General features: G+C 41.3%; 2 protein-coding genes across 50 annotated transcripts in view; one reads left to right on the top strand and one right to left on the bottom strand.

The window, feature by feature from the left end:
- Nucleotides 1-14,870, bottom strand: part of Erich1 (glutamate-rich 1) — a gene marked incomplete at its 5' end in the record, with an annotated part of 52,793,804 nt that overhangs the window by 11,004,493 nt on the left and 41,774,441 nt on the right.
- The window catches only part of Poteg (POTE ankyrin domain family, member G), a 178,154-nt gene that overhangs the window by 75,026 nt on the left and 88,258 nt on the right, over nucleotides 1-14,870 (top strand). For 37 of the 50 annotated variants that reach the window (XM_087588848.1, XM_087588835.1, XM_087588830.1 and 34 more), the window contains 4 exon segments: nucleotides 3,535-3,604; nucleotides 7,675-7,703; nucleotides 8,339-8,420; nucleotides 13,990-14,060. In XM_087588848.1, coding sequence (XP_087444974.1) covers nucleotides 3,535-3,604; nucleotides 7,675-7,703; nucleotides 8,339-8,420; nucleotides 13,990-14,060 — 252 coding nt within the window. 50 annotated transcript variants of the gene reach the window in all.

Raw genomic sequence — 14,870 nt, 5'->3', positions numbered from 1 at the left:
CCCCCAGTGAACTAGATTGTTGGGGGGAGGGCGGCAATGGGGGGAAGATGGGGAGGGGAACACCCATAAAGAAGGGGAGGGGGAGGGATTAGGGGGATGTTTGCCCGGAAACCGGGAAAGGGAATAACACTCGAAATGTATATAAGAAATACTCAAGTTAATAATAAAAAAAATAAATAAAAAATGGGGTTCAGAGCTAAACAAAGAATTCACAGCTGAGGAATGCCGAATGGCTGAGAAATACCTAAAGAAATGTTTAACATCTTTAGTCATGAGGGAAATGCAAATCAAAACAACCCTGAGATTTCACCTCACACCAGTGAGAATGGCTAAGATCAAAAACTCAGGTGACAGCAAATGCTGGTGAGGATGTGGAGAAAGAGGAACACTCCTCCATTATTGGTGGGATTGCAGACTGGTACAACCATTCTGGAAATCAGTCTGGAGGTTCCTCAGAAAATTAGACATTGAATTACCTGAGGACCCAGCTATACCTCTCTTGGGCATATACCCAAAAGATGCCCCAACATATAAAAAAGATACGTGCTCCACTATGTTCATAGCAGCCTTATTTATAATAGCCAGAAGCTGGAAAGAACCCAGTTGTCCTTCAACAGAGGAATGGATACAGAAAATGTGGTACATCTACACAATGGAATACTACTCAGCTATCAAAAACAATGACTTTCTGAAATTCATAGGCAAATGGATGGAACTGGAAAATATCATCCTGAGTGAGGTAACCCAATCACAGAAAAACACACATGGTATGCACTCACTGATAAATGGATATTAGCCCAAATGCTTGAATTACCCTAGATGCCTAGAACAAATGAAACTCAAGACGGTGACCAAAATGCGAATGCTTCACTCCTTCTTTTTTTTTTTTTTTTTGGTTCTTTTTTTTTTTTTTCGGAGCTGGGGACTGAACCCAGGGCCTTGCGCTTCCTTGGTAAGCGCTCTACCACTGAGCTAAATCCCCAGCCCCGCTTCACTCCTTCTTTAAAAGGGGAACAAGAGTACCCTTGGCAGGGAATAGAGAGGCAAAGATTAAAACAGAGGCAGAAGGAACACCCATTCAGAGCCTGCCCCACATGTGGCCCATACATATACAGCCATCCAATTAGACAAGATGGATGAAGCAAAGAAGTGCAGGCTGACAGGAACCAGATGTAGATTTCTCCTAAGAGACACAGCCAGAATACAGCAAATACATAGGCAAATGCCAGCAGCAAACCACTGAACTGAGAACGGGACCCCCATTGAAGGAATCAGAGAAAGAACTGGAAGAGCTTGAAGGGGCTTGAGACCCCATATGTACAACAATGCCAAGCAACCAGAGCTTCCAGGGACTAAGCCACTACCTAAAGACTATACATGGGCTGACCCTGGACTCCAACCTCATAGATAGCACTGAATATCCTAGTAAGAGCACCAGTGGAAGGGGAAGCCCTTGGTCCTGCCAAGACTGAACCCCCAGTGAACTAGACTTTTGGGGGGAGGGCGGCAATTGGGGGAGGATGGGGAGAGGAACACCCATAAAGAAGGGGAGGGGGAGGGATTAGGGGGGAATAACAATCGAAATGTAAATAAGAAATACTCAAATTAGTAACAATAAAAAAAAGAAATAAAAGCTCGCAATGCAAGCATGGAAAAGTCATAGGAAGAGCTGAAGAGAAGATATCTGGGAAGGGGTTGGAGGGAGGAAAATGGTAGGGGGAAAGGGATATAATTCTTTCAACTAAACATATATTAATAAAAATAGAAATAAATGAACTTTCATCATTAAAAAAAATCGCAGTAAAGAAACTCATCGTATATAGTACTGTAGTGTACTGACTACAGTCATCACAACACATGGTGGCTGCAGATAGCCCTGAATATTTAGCCAAGTGCATGCCACCATATGGATTTATAACTTGTATGGATTTTAGCAGATCGTGCTATCGAGATGCAGCAACTGGTGCTTTGCTTCCTGCCGACATTTTATGCTGAATAATTTCTAGACCCAGAATATCAAGCACTAAGCTGTTGAATGCTGAGCATAGCGGATGGGTTTATATCCTGTAGTTTATGAGCACGACTGTCAAAAGAGTTAATGAAAATTATGTGTGGAATTCCTCACTAAGAGTTGACATGAATAGACAGAACGATAATGAGTGTTGTATTCAATGCGTGCATCGAAGTGGGACTTTCAGAAATGATCTTTTTTGTAACTTTTTGCTTTCATTCATTCATTAATTCACTCACTTATTCACTTTACTTCCTGATCATGGCCCCTAGTCCCTCCTGTCTTCCAAGTCCTGCCCCTACAAATTCCTTCCCCTCTCCACAGACAAGGGGAAGCACCCTTGTGTACCACCCTACCTTGGGACATCCAGTTGCCATAGATCTTAGAACATCCTCTCCCAGTGAGTCCCAGGTAGGCAGTCCAGTTCAGGGAAAGGGTTCCAAAGGCAGGCAAATGGGTCAGAGAGCCTCCCCTCTAGTTGTTAAGAGGACCCACATGAAGACCAAGCTGCGCATTTGCTATAAATATGTAGGGGGTCGAGGTTCAGCCCCTGCACTCTCTTTGGTAGGTAGTTCAGTCTCTGTGTGCCCCCATAGGCCCCAAGGAAACCATCTTTAAGACTGAGGATTACGATGTCATTTAAGGAAACACAAAAAAGAGCCGTGACAAACTCTAGGGCAAGAGAGCACGTGAGCAGAGAGAGCAGTGGCCCACATCTATACATCACTTAGATCGGAACGTTGTGGTTCTCACCAAAGCAGGATGGAATGTTGTTACCTTCATGACTCTTAATTCTCATATTGCACAGACAGCACAGAGCGTACAAATAAGCAGCTTTTATTCGTGCTCTGTGAAAACCGTGTCCTTCATTGTATTAGAGATCGCTGTGGTTTTGTAGTTCAGTTTGCTTATAAAAACCCACAGGTGATCTGTTTATGTTTTGACTTAATCGCAACCTAACAAAAATTCAACATTAGTAGTTTTTTTTGCAACTAACTTTCTCATCAGTAAAAAAAAGTACCCAAATGCTTAATACTTTAATTAAAAATGGAGGCATTGCCTCGAAGTTTTGTTTGAACCAACTCCACATTTCTTGTTTCGATGTTAAAAAGATTGACACCATTAGAACTGTAAGGAATGGCATTGCACAGCTGGCACACATATCATAATTTGATAATAGACAGATTGAAAAAACCTGCAATTTTGTGGGGAATGAAAATAACTGATACCCTGAAATTAATTCCTTGTTGAATTATGAACATTGGCAATGTCTATGCAGGTATCTTCTATGAAATTCCATTGTCAATTTTTATAATCAGAGACCCAATAGGATTAATGGTGCTTAGAAAATATCTGTGAGAATCTACTAAAATTTAGGTTTTCAATTTTCCTTCTTTTAGTTTCAGTGTAATTACTTTAAAAAATAGACAATTGAGACAGTTTCTGAGACAGTGGTTATAAACTGTGCAACTCACCACTGATAATAATTTTAACATTATATCTTTGAACGACTTTGACAAAAGGGCGTTGGCAATCTATTTTTGGCCGAAGATGACGAGCGGTCCGAAAGCAGCACCCAAGATGAGGAGGAGGGTAAGGTCTCTGTCTGTAAACATTACTTGACAATACGCTTGTTTACAAGGAACCTTGAGCTGCCTTCCAAGTGAAAGGAAATTACTTTTGAAATAACTGTTAAGGAACACGGTATTTTCAATGGCAATAATTATATCTTTTTTTTGAAACTTTAAATCTTTTAAAATTAATTAATTATTTTTATTCTCCAGATTTTATTCCCCTCCTGGTCCACCCTCTGACTGTTCTACACTCCATACCTCCCTCACTACGCCTCACCCCCTCCCTGTCTCCACAAGGATGTCCCCACCCCACCTACCCCACCTACCCCACCTACCCCACCAGATCTCTAAACTCCATGGGGTCTCCAGTCTCAAGGGTTAGGTGCATCTTCTTTGACTGACCCCAGACCTGGAGTCCTCTGATATATATTATTGGGGGCCTCATATCAGCTGGTGTATGCTGCCTGGTTGGTGATCCAGTGTCTGAGAGATCTCGGGGGTCCAGGTTAATTGAGACTGCTGGTCCTCTTACAGGGTCACCCTCCTCCTCAGCTTCTTCCAGCTTTTCCCTAATTCAACCAGAGGGGTCAGCAGCTTCTCTTCATTGGGTGCACATATCTGCATCTGACTCAGCTGCTTGTTGGGTCTTTTGGAGAGCAGCCATGGTAGGTCCCTTTTTGTGAACGCTCCATAGCTTAAGTAATGGTGTCAGGTCTTGGGACGTCCCCTTGAGCTGGATCCCACTTTGGGCCTGTTGCTGGACTTTCTTTTCCTCAGGCTCTTCTCCATTTCCATCCCTGCATTTCTTTCAGGCGGGAAGAATTATGGGTCACTTGATACCCTATCTTTCTGTTGGAGGCCAACAAGTTCTCTCTCCCCATTGTAGGGAATTTCATCTAGGGTCCCCCACTTTGAGTCCTGAGAGTCTCTGGTACATTCTGGAGGTTCCTCCCAATCTCCTTCCTCCTGAGGTCACTGTTTCCATTCTTTCTGTTGGCCCTCAGGGCTTCAGTCCTTTTTCCCCACCCAATACCAGATCATGTTCCCTTCTTGCACCATCCCATCCCCTTTTGCTCCCAGGTCCCTCCCTCCCTCCCTTCCTCCCCCCTTGTGGTTGGCTTCTTCTTCCTCCCAAGAGGGACTGAGGCGTCCTCACTTGGGCCCTTCAGCTTGTTGACTTTGAGTTCTGCAGACTGTATCTTGGCTATTCTGTACTTTTTTTTTTTTTGACTAATATCCACTTATTGGTGAGAACATACCATGTATGTCCTTTTGGGTCTGAGTTACCTCAGGATGATATTTTCTAGCTCCACCCAATTTGCCTGCAAAACTCAGGATGTCCTTGTTCCTAGTAGCTGAGTAGTATTCCATTGTGTAAATGAACCACATTTTCTGTATCCATTCTTCTGTTGTGGGACATCTGTATTGTTTCCAGCTTCTGGCTATCACAAATAAGGCTGCTATGAACATAGTGGAGCATGTGCCCCTGTAGTATCACATCCAATAGAGGGTGAATATATAAAATATATAAAGAACTCAAGAAGCTAACTACCAAAAAACAGACAGCCCAATCATAAAATGGGGTAAAGAACTAAACCAAGAATTCACAACAGAGAAATCTTGATTGTCAGAGAAGCACCTAAAGAAATGTTCAAAGTCCTTAATGATCAGAGAAATACAAATCAAAACGACCCTGAGATTCCACTTTGCAACATCAAAGACCAAATGGCTAAGACCAAAACCTCTAGTGACAACACATGTTGACAAGGGTGTGGAGAAAGAGGAACTGAAATATGGCTTGGTGAGTTGAGGCACTGGCTGCAAAGACTGGTGAACTGAGTTAGACCCAGGAAACCCCGATGGTAGATAGAAGACTGATTCCTGGCCACGGGTTTCTGATGTCTACCCTCACCACACAGCACACGACTTTCACACATATACACATTCAAGGTAAATCAACGTAATTAAAAATTTAAGAAGGAAGAATATAGGAACCAAATGAAGAAAACAAAAAACCTCAAAGGCAAACCCAGCAAACCACAACAACAAGAAAAGGACACACACACACACACACACACACACACACACACACACACAAACACACAGAGGCATGCACATACACACACCCTTCAAAGTAAAACAACAAACAGAAAAAGAAGACCCATGGAGCCCATTTTGAGTTGGCCAACCATTTCTGTGCATGGGATTCTCCTGGAGTGATCTTGACACACCGAGGTTGCAAATGCCTCCTTGGTTAGTGGTGGGACTTTGTGTCCATTTTCCCACCTCAGTGCTAGATTTTGTGTAATGCATTCTGTCCCAGTCTCTGTGAGTTTATATGTACAGTGTTCAGAAATGGCCAAAGCCTATTTAAAGGGTTATGGTGTCTTATGTCAGTTCACTCTGGGAGACCTTACAGGAAAAACAACTTTAGGGTTTAGGTTCTAGATTCTAAAAAAAAGCTATCGTAAAGGAAGATGAAATAGGACTTCATAGTGATCTGAATTTCTATAGCTTTCACAGGCCGTCTGTTGAGAGGAATGCTCAAAATGCTAATTGTGAGGAGAAGCTAGGCGCCTCCTTTTTGAAGTTGCCAAGTGTTGCAGATGCTTCCAGAGCTCTAAACTGAATCATAGTGATTGGGTACTGACACCCATGCAAGGACACATCACAACCAACCAGCGGGGTGTCAGTCAGCACACATCACAGGCAAAAGAAAGCCTAGACTTTATTATCACTCTTTCCTGACCAGTGGAAAATAACAGAGAACAACGGAATAACCTGTTCACGTCTTGAACAATACTCTCACACACCTTATGAGGTTTAGCTCCATAGTCTGAGGTTGTTATTGTTGAATTGAGAGGAATGGAAGTTGTCAGACATATCCGTTTAAAATGTAGAAATGGACAGGAAAACGGTGAGTAGTGTGGAGAATGTTTTGTTAGAAGAGCCAACTAGGTGGAGGGAAGAAAGAAGGACAGGAGCCCATGTGTGTTGAGTGTCACAGATGAGGAGCTGGAGAGAACTCAACTCATTCCACAGGAAACTCATATACTTTTCTTTAACTTAAAGTCTGAAACACTTTCCTCCGTGGATTTTGTTGGAGGAAAATGAATGGGAAAACTGTGGTGAGTGGCAGGCACTCAGTTCTTCATCAATAGCTTGGAGGCTGCAAGGGCCATGGTTACATTAACCTTTTACTTTCAGTGGGATATACACAAAAGGAGCATGGACCTCATTGTGATGACAGCTAATTAATAATGGACAAGCTAATAATGGTTGTCTGATATAACCCAGCGGTGACTTACAGCATATGTACAACCAATCTCAGTTTCAAAGCATAACACAGATGCTTCAATTTTGTAATTGCAAGACAGTGTCTTGTGTAGACATGGCTTATACTTCCTACATAGCTCGTTACTAATCCAGTCTCCTGTAAAACTTGGGCTGACTTAAACGTTGACGTCCATCAGCTCTACAAACTTCGTATTCGTACATGTGGCTTAGGCTCACACACCATTTCCAAAGTACTCAACTATGAATTTTTAAGATGGGAAAACTAGGGGAAACTCAGAGATACCGTGCTAAAAATATAGTCCACGCGCATGCGAAAATGAACAGTTCTGTATCCTATCAAGTTTTCCTCAGTGGATTCAAAGCGATTGACTCAGAAACTCTGTTGCTACAATTCTGCCAATTCTCTAAACACTGGGGCTTCTTCGAACTGCCAAACTGTGGCGTGTGGAGAACACAGTGAAGTCTTTTTCAGTACAGGCAGGACCGATGCTAAAGCATCTTCCTAAAAGAGTCATTCTGGGTCTTTCTAATGTCAGAGCTGAAATATTAATTTTTGAGTCATGATACCATCCCATAACTACAGTCTCACTTTGCTTTCCAGCAATTAGGAATACCATACTCATGTAGGTTTGTTTTTATTTACTTGGAAGAGAAAGACAAAAGAAGTGCCCCCCAAAACTAAAATCAGTATTTTGAAAGCTAATCATCAAGAGTGCTTTTGCTAGTAATTGTGTTTGAGAGTATGTTTACCTTCGTTATGTTTACATACGATTATTGTCTCTGACTCTTTAGACTTTCCTGAAGGATATGTTCAATTGAAGGTAACAAGTTTTCGATTTTTATCTTGCATCATTAAATTCATACTATTTGGAATAAACATCTGAGCTGAAGGGGTTTGCAACAACAATACCAGCCAACCAGAGTCCCCAGGGACTAAACCACCATCTAGAGTACACATGAACAGACCCATGGCTCCAGCTGCATATGTAGCAGACCTTGTTGGGCACAAAGTGAGGAAGGAGAAGCCCTTGCTCCTGCCGAGGCTGGACCCCCGAGTTGTAGGGGAATGTCAGGGCAGTGAGGAGGGAAGGGTTCAGTGGATGGGTAGAGGAATACCCTTATAGAAGAAGGGGGGATAGGGGATGGGATGGGGTTTATGGACGGGAGACCAGGAAAAGGGATAACATTTGAAATGTAAATAAAAATATCCAATGAAAACATTTATTTTTATATATACACCCAAGTGTATACATATATGTACATGATTGCAATATGCCTTTGCATGTATTGAGGTCATAAAATGGCACTAGATCCCTTTGAGTTTACATGTGCTTAGTGACTGCTTGGCTTGTTACACACGTGTCTGATTCTCAACTCTGGTCTCATAGTTGAGCAGAAAATGCCACCGAGCTGTTTTTCCAGCCCCACAACAGTTACTAAATGTCTTGTTTTAAAGCCCACACAGCCTTTGGATAAAGAGAAAACTCCTCTCCCACGTGAAGCACCAGCAAAGAATGAAGTAAAAACATTTGTCTCAGGTATATTTTGCAATCTAGGAAAATACTTCAAAACATGTAAAATGTGCATGGTTTTCTCATTTTTTTAATGCGAGGATTTGGTATAAATAAACTGTCACTATTTGCAATATCTTTCCCCAAAATGTTATTCAATAACTTATTATAATCTTTTGAAATGTACAATTATAACCTAGATATCTCAGCCTTTACCTCTCAGTTTCCTAACACTCCCATTATAGACTCACCATGTTTCCTGTGGAATAGCTGCAGTTGTGTGCAAAAGTCCAAGGACTTGGCAAATCTGAAAATACCTAGATGGACATTGTTTTTAGTAGTAGGTGCTTCATAGTGATGCAGAGACTCTGAGACTCAAGTGTTATTTTCCAGGACTTATGTGTTGTGGTTTAATGCCATATACTCAGTAGGAAATGTGCCAACCTTATTCAGACCAGTATGTCTTATATAGTTTGTATTCTTTTTTTAAAATTTTTTATTACATATATTTCTTTACTTACATTTCAAATGTTATTCCCCTTCCCGGTTTCCTGTCCTTAAGCCTCCATTCCCTCCCTTCCCCCTCCCCCATACGGGTATTCCCCCATACATCCTCCTTACTTCCTCCCCATATTCCCCTGCACTGGGGGTCCAACCTTGGCAGGACCAAGGGCTTCCCTTTCCACTAGTGCCTCAACAAGACTATTTTCTGCTACATATGCAGTTGGAGCCCTGGGTCTGTCTATGTCTTTCAGAAGTGTTTTAGTCCCTGGAAGCTCTGGTTGGTTGGCATTGTTGTTCTTATGGGGTTGCAAGCTCCTTCAACTCTTTCAATCCTTCCTCTAATTCCCCCCAAGGGGGTCCTATTCTCAGTTTGGTGGTTTGCTGCTAGCATTGACTTCTGTATTGGACATGCTCTGGATATGTCTCTCAGGAGAGATCTATATCCCGTTCCTTTCCACATGTATTTTTTAGCTTCATCAATCTTACCTAGTTTTGGTGGCTGTATATATATGGGCCACATATGGGGCAGCTCTGAATGGCCGTTCCTTGAATCGCTGCTCTAAACTTTGCTTCCATATCCCCTCCTATGGATATTTTTTCCTCCTTTTAAGAAGGAGTGGGAACATCCGCATTTTGGTTATCCTTCTTGAGCTCCCTATGGTCTGTGGATTGCATCTTTGTATTAGATTTTTGGCTAATATCCATTATCAATGAGTGCATACCAAGTGTGTTTCTCTGTGACTGAGCACCTGTAGTTTGTGTTCTAATCAGTGGACTCTAACTCAGCGTCTCTAGACAGTTATGGTAGGAGTCTATAGCTGGAACTAATATACAGCTCTCTTTTTGTTGTTATTAAACTGAGTTTTTTTCTCTCTCTTTTTTTATTAACTTGAGTATTTCTTATTTACATTTCGAGTGTTGTTCCCTTTCCCGGTTTCCGGGCAAACATCCCCCTAACCCTTCCCCTCCCCTTCTTTATGGGTGTTCCCCTCCCCATCCTCCCCCCATTGCCGCCCTCCCCCCAACAATCACGTTCACTGGAGGTTCAGTCTTAGCAGGACCCAGGGCTTCCCCTTCCACTGGTGCTCTTACTAGGATATTCACTGCTACCTATGAGGTCAGAGTCCAGGGTCAGTCCATGTATAGTCTTTAGGTAGTGGTTTAGTCCCTGGAAGCTCTGGTTGCTTGGCATTGTTGTACATATGGGGTCTCCAGCCCCTTCAAGCTCTTCCAGTTCTTTCTCTGATTCCTTCAACGGGGATCCTGTTCTCAGTTCAGTGGTTTGCTGCTGGCATTTGCCTCTGTATTTGCTGTATTCTGGCTGTGTCTCTTAGGAGAGATCTACATCTGGCTCCTGTCTGCCTGCACTTCTTTGCTTCATCCATCTTGTCTAATTGGGTGGCTGTATATGTATGGGCCACATGTGGGGCAGGCTCTGAATGGGTGTTCCTTCTGTCTCTATTTTAATCTTTGCCTCTCTATTCCCTGCCAAGGGTATTCTTGTCCCCCTTTTAAAGAAGGAGTGAAGCATTCACATTTTGATCATCTATCTTGAGTTTCATTTGTTCTAGGCATCTAGGGTAATTCAAGCATTTGGGTTAATAGCCACTTCTCAATGAGTGCATACCATGTGTGTTTTTCTGTGATTGGGTTACCTCACTCAGGATGATATTTTCCAGTTCCAACCATTCACCTACGAATTTCATAAAGTCATTGTTTTTGATAGCTGAGTAATATTCCATTGTGTAGATGTACCACATTTTCTGTATCCATTCCTCTGTTGAAGGGCATCTGGGTTCTTTCCAGCTTCTGGCTATTATAAATAAGGCTGCGATGAACATAGTGGAGCACGTGTCTTTTTTATATGTTGGGGCATCTTTTGGGTATATGCCCAAGAGAGGTATAGCTGGATCCTCAGGCAGTTCAATGTCCAATTTTCTGAGGAACCTCCAGACTGATTTCCAGAATGGTTTTACCAGTCTGCAATCCCACCAACAATGGAGGAGTGTTCCTCTTTCTCTGCATCCTCACCAGCATCTGCTGTCACCTGAGTTTTTGATCTTAGCCATTCTCACTGGTGTGAGGTGAAATCTCAGGGTTGTTTTGATTTGCATTTCCCTTATGACTAAAGATGTTGAACATTTCTTTAGGTGTTTCTCAGCCATTCGGCATTCCTCAGCTGTGAGTTCTTTGTTTAGCTCTGAACCCCATTTTTTAATAGGGTTATTTGTCTCCCTGCAGTCTAACTTCTTGAGTTCTTTGTATATTTTGGATATAAGGCCTCTATCTGTTGTAGGATTGGTAAAGATCTTTTCCCAATCTGTTGGTTGACGTTTTGTCCTAACCACAGTGTCCTTTGCCTTACAGAAGCTTTGCAGTTTTATGAGATCCCATTTGTCGATTCTTGATCTTAGAGCATAAGCCTTTGGTGTTTTTTTCAGGAAATTTTTTCCAGTGCCCATGTGTTCCAGATGCTGCCCTAGTTTAAACTGGGTTTTTACTGTGTTTCCAGGTGTTCTGGAACTAACTCTGTAGACCAGGCTGGCCTTGAACTCATAGAGGTTTATGTGCACCTGTCTCTAGAGGGCTGAAATTAAAGACAAGGCACCACCAGTCTTTCAAATTATACAATTTTAAAAATGCAGCATACCCATTGATTTATTATTGATTATTATAAGTAAATTCATTTTTATAGTATCAATTATTTAAGTACATACCCTTAGTCAGATATGATTATCAATTCTGTAATAAGATACCCCATCCTCTGCATGTGTGAAATGTGCTATACTTTCTAGTTTTTACTTTAACCTCTGTTATTAATATTCTTGAGTGTAGAAAATATCTCCAGAACTCCAAGAATTTTTATTACCAGTGTTAATTCTAAATTCTTATATTTACAACATCGACACATTTTCCTCCTTTCTCCATTTGTTTATTTTGATTGGTTTGGAGAATGACCCTGATGTCACGCATATATTACTCACACACCACATTGGCAAGCTAAACTGTAGTCCATCATATTATTTATTGAGGAACTTGGTTGATTATTTTGTTAGCTTTGTACAAGTGAGACTTACCAGGAAGAGGAAACCTCAGTTGAGAAAGTGCCTCTATTGGATATGCCTGTGTGCAAGCACGTGGGGGCATTTTCTGGATTAGTGACAAACTGATGCCACCCCTTTGCAGTTGGTCCTGTGTTGTATAAGAAAGCAACCTGAGCAAATCAGTAAGGAGCTTTCCTTCAAGGTCTTTGCTTCGGCTCTTGCCTTCAGGTTCTGCTGCGATTTCCTGCCTTGATGATAGACTAGAAAGTATGAGCTGAAAGATATCCCTCCCCCAAGGTTGCTGGATGGCAGTAATGGAAAGCAAACTAGGACACACAGAGAGGAGTGTCCAGTGTGACACCATTGGATTTTCTCATGTTGTCAGCTGTGCTTCTGTTGGTGTGTTCATTTTTTAAAGTAGAATAATTTGTTCATGAATGTTTGAGACATGTGCAGGCCTTCTTCATGAATTGACTGATTGTAGAAGGGAACTATTGAAAATTCTGGTAGTTGATGCACTCCCTAAGTTAGTGTAGGACTAAGAACACAAACGTCAAACGTCAACAAAGTTGACAATGACAGATAGCAAACAGCACGCAACTTCCAAAAATAACTTCAAATTTCCATGGACTCAATGCTCCAATCAAAAGACACAGGTTAGCTGAATGGATTAAGAAACAAAATCTATCTTTTTGTTGGCTACAGAAAACTTTAACTTATTTTCAAGCATACATGTTGCCTTAAAGTGAAGAGGTGAAGATGAGTGTGTTTCTCCTCCCCCAACCCCTCAGATCTCCTCCACCTCTCCACCCCCCAATTTTGTTCTCTCTCAAAATTAAAACACACACACACACACACACACACACACACACACACACACACACATACACAGAGAGAGAGAGAGAGAGAGAGAGAGAGAATATAAAAATAAATGAGTTAAATGCTTTCTCAGCATCTAATGAAATGATCATGTGGTTTTGTTCTTTCAGTTTGTTTATATAATGGATCACGTTGATGGTTTTCTGTATATTAAACCATCCCTGCATGCCTGGGATGAAGCCTACTTGATCATGGTGGATGATTGTTTTGATGTGCTCTTGGATTTGGTTTGCCAGAATTTTATTGAGTATTTTTGCGTCAATATTCATAAGGGAAATTGGTCTGAAGTTCTCTTTCTTTGTTGGGTCTTTGTGTGGTTTAGGTATAAGAGTAATTGTGGCTTCATAGAAGGAATTCAGTAGTGTTCCCTCTGTTTCAATTTTGTGGAATAGTTTGGACAGTATTGGTATGAGGGCTTCTTGGTTAGGGGTGGGAATTCTTGCCCACTTAATCTTTTCTTCAGTGCTGGGATCTTGTCTTGTGAATGTTGTCTCAGCCTCTGTGAGCGCGTCTGTGTGTCAGCTTTGTTGTACCTAGAAGAGGTTTCTTTGGAGTCATCCAACACTTCTGTGTATTGTAATTTTTCTATATCTCTTTGTTCATAGATCCCTGAACTCTGATGGGGAGAGGTTTGGTTTAAAACATCCTATTTAGGATCAAGCGCTGCAATGCCTCTCCCTCTCCGCTCACTGCCTGGTTATGGGTCTCTGTGTTGACCTCATCTACTGCAATGAAGCTTTTCTAATAAGGGTCGATGGAGGCACTGATCTACGGTTATACCAATATGTTATTAGGACTCATTTTATCGCATGTTCCTTTAGCAGAACAGCAGTAGTAACTTTCCCCATAGAATCATGTCCTATCTAATCCCAGGTTCTTGGACTCATTAGCAAGCCCAACTCAAGAAAGTGGCTGGTTAACCTCATAATGTCTGTGCCACTACTGTATCAGCATAGCATGCCAGCAGGTCCCTGTTGTCGCAGGGTTTACAGCTGTGTGATTATTGATGTAATCTTTCCCCTCCAGTGGTGTGGCCAAATAAAAGTTTCTAAATTAGGAATGAACGATTCATTTGGACTGTTCCTCATTATTAGCCTTTATATATTACTATAAAGCCTACCATTTTATCACACTATTGTTTATTTTCACTAATTATATGTATTTGTCAGAATCAGATGAAAGTTTGTCATCAGAAGAAGAGCAAGAATGGCTTGCCGATAGTGAAGAGGAACATCGAAAGGTAACCAAGTAATTTAAATAAATCCTCTTTTTAAGATTTATCACTAGCAAATGTTGAGCCCATAGATCATATGAAATTGCTTTTGGCTTCCATTGAGAATCACCTGACTGTGATTTACTGTTTAATCTCTACTATATAGCTAGGCAATACACTAGTTTTAGAATCAACAGTGATATAAGATAAACTTTATCCTTGTATTTGTTTCAGTTTTTCAAAAAAGAATTGTGTGTGTGTGTGTGTGTGTCTGTGTGTTTCAGTTCTTTAATATATTCCCATATTAAAGGCAGCTCATTTGAAATGTATGAGTAAGAAAATAAAAATTTGAGTAATATAAGAATAATTTTCCCTGAATTTGATTCATGCTAAAGAGTTATCTTAGTGACTCAAAATATGCACTGTTTTTGCTAGGAAGTATTACACAGCTTTAAGTCTCCATTCATTGTTTGATCCCCTAGTTGTAGTCAGTGTCTTTGTTATGTGATAGCATAAAACTTACATGCAACCCTATTTCCTAGAAGGAGAATAATCAAGTGCAGAATGTGGCTTTTTGTGTTTCTTTCCCCCAAAGAATAAGTTTCAAAACTGTCTTTGTTTCAAGTAAGAGAGCCAGCAGACATAATAATAACTCACGGTACTCCTAACTTTACCTGGTGTTAGAATATGTCAGGACAGACAGAATGGACCGAGAACACCTGAATATATGGTGCCATGTGGATTTCTAGTTTGTATAAAATCCGAAGGAATATGCTAACGGGATAGAGCATGTGGTACCCAGGGTGTCTCTGCACACACTTTCCTTGCCTTGCCCTT

Source organism: Rattus norvegicus, chromosome 16, assembly GCF_021556685.1.
Source record: "Rattus norvegicus strain SHRSP/BbbUtx chromosome 16, alternate assembly SHRSP_T2T, whole genome shotgun sequence".
Lineage (NCBI taxonomy): Eukaryota > Metazoa > Chordata > Mammalia > Rodentia > Muridae > Rattus > Rattus norvegicus.
The sequence above is the reverse complement of the archived record's forward strand: the minus strand, read 5'-3'. Positions and strand labels throughout refer to the sequence as shown.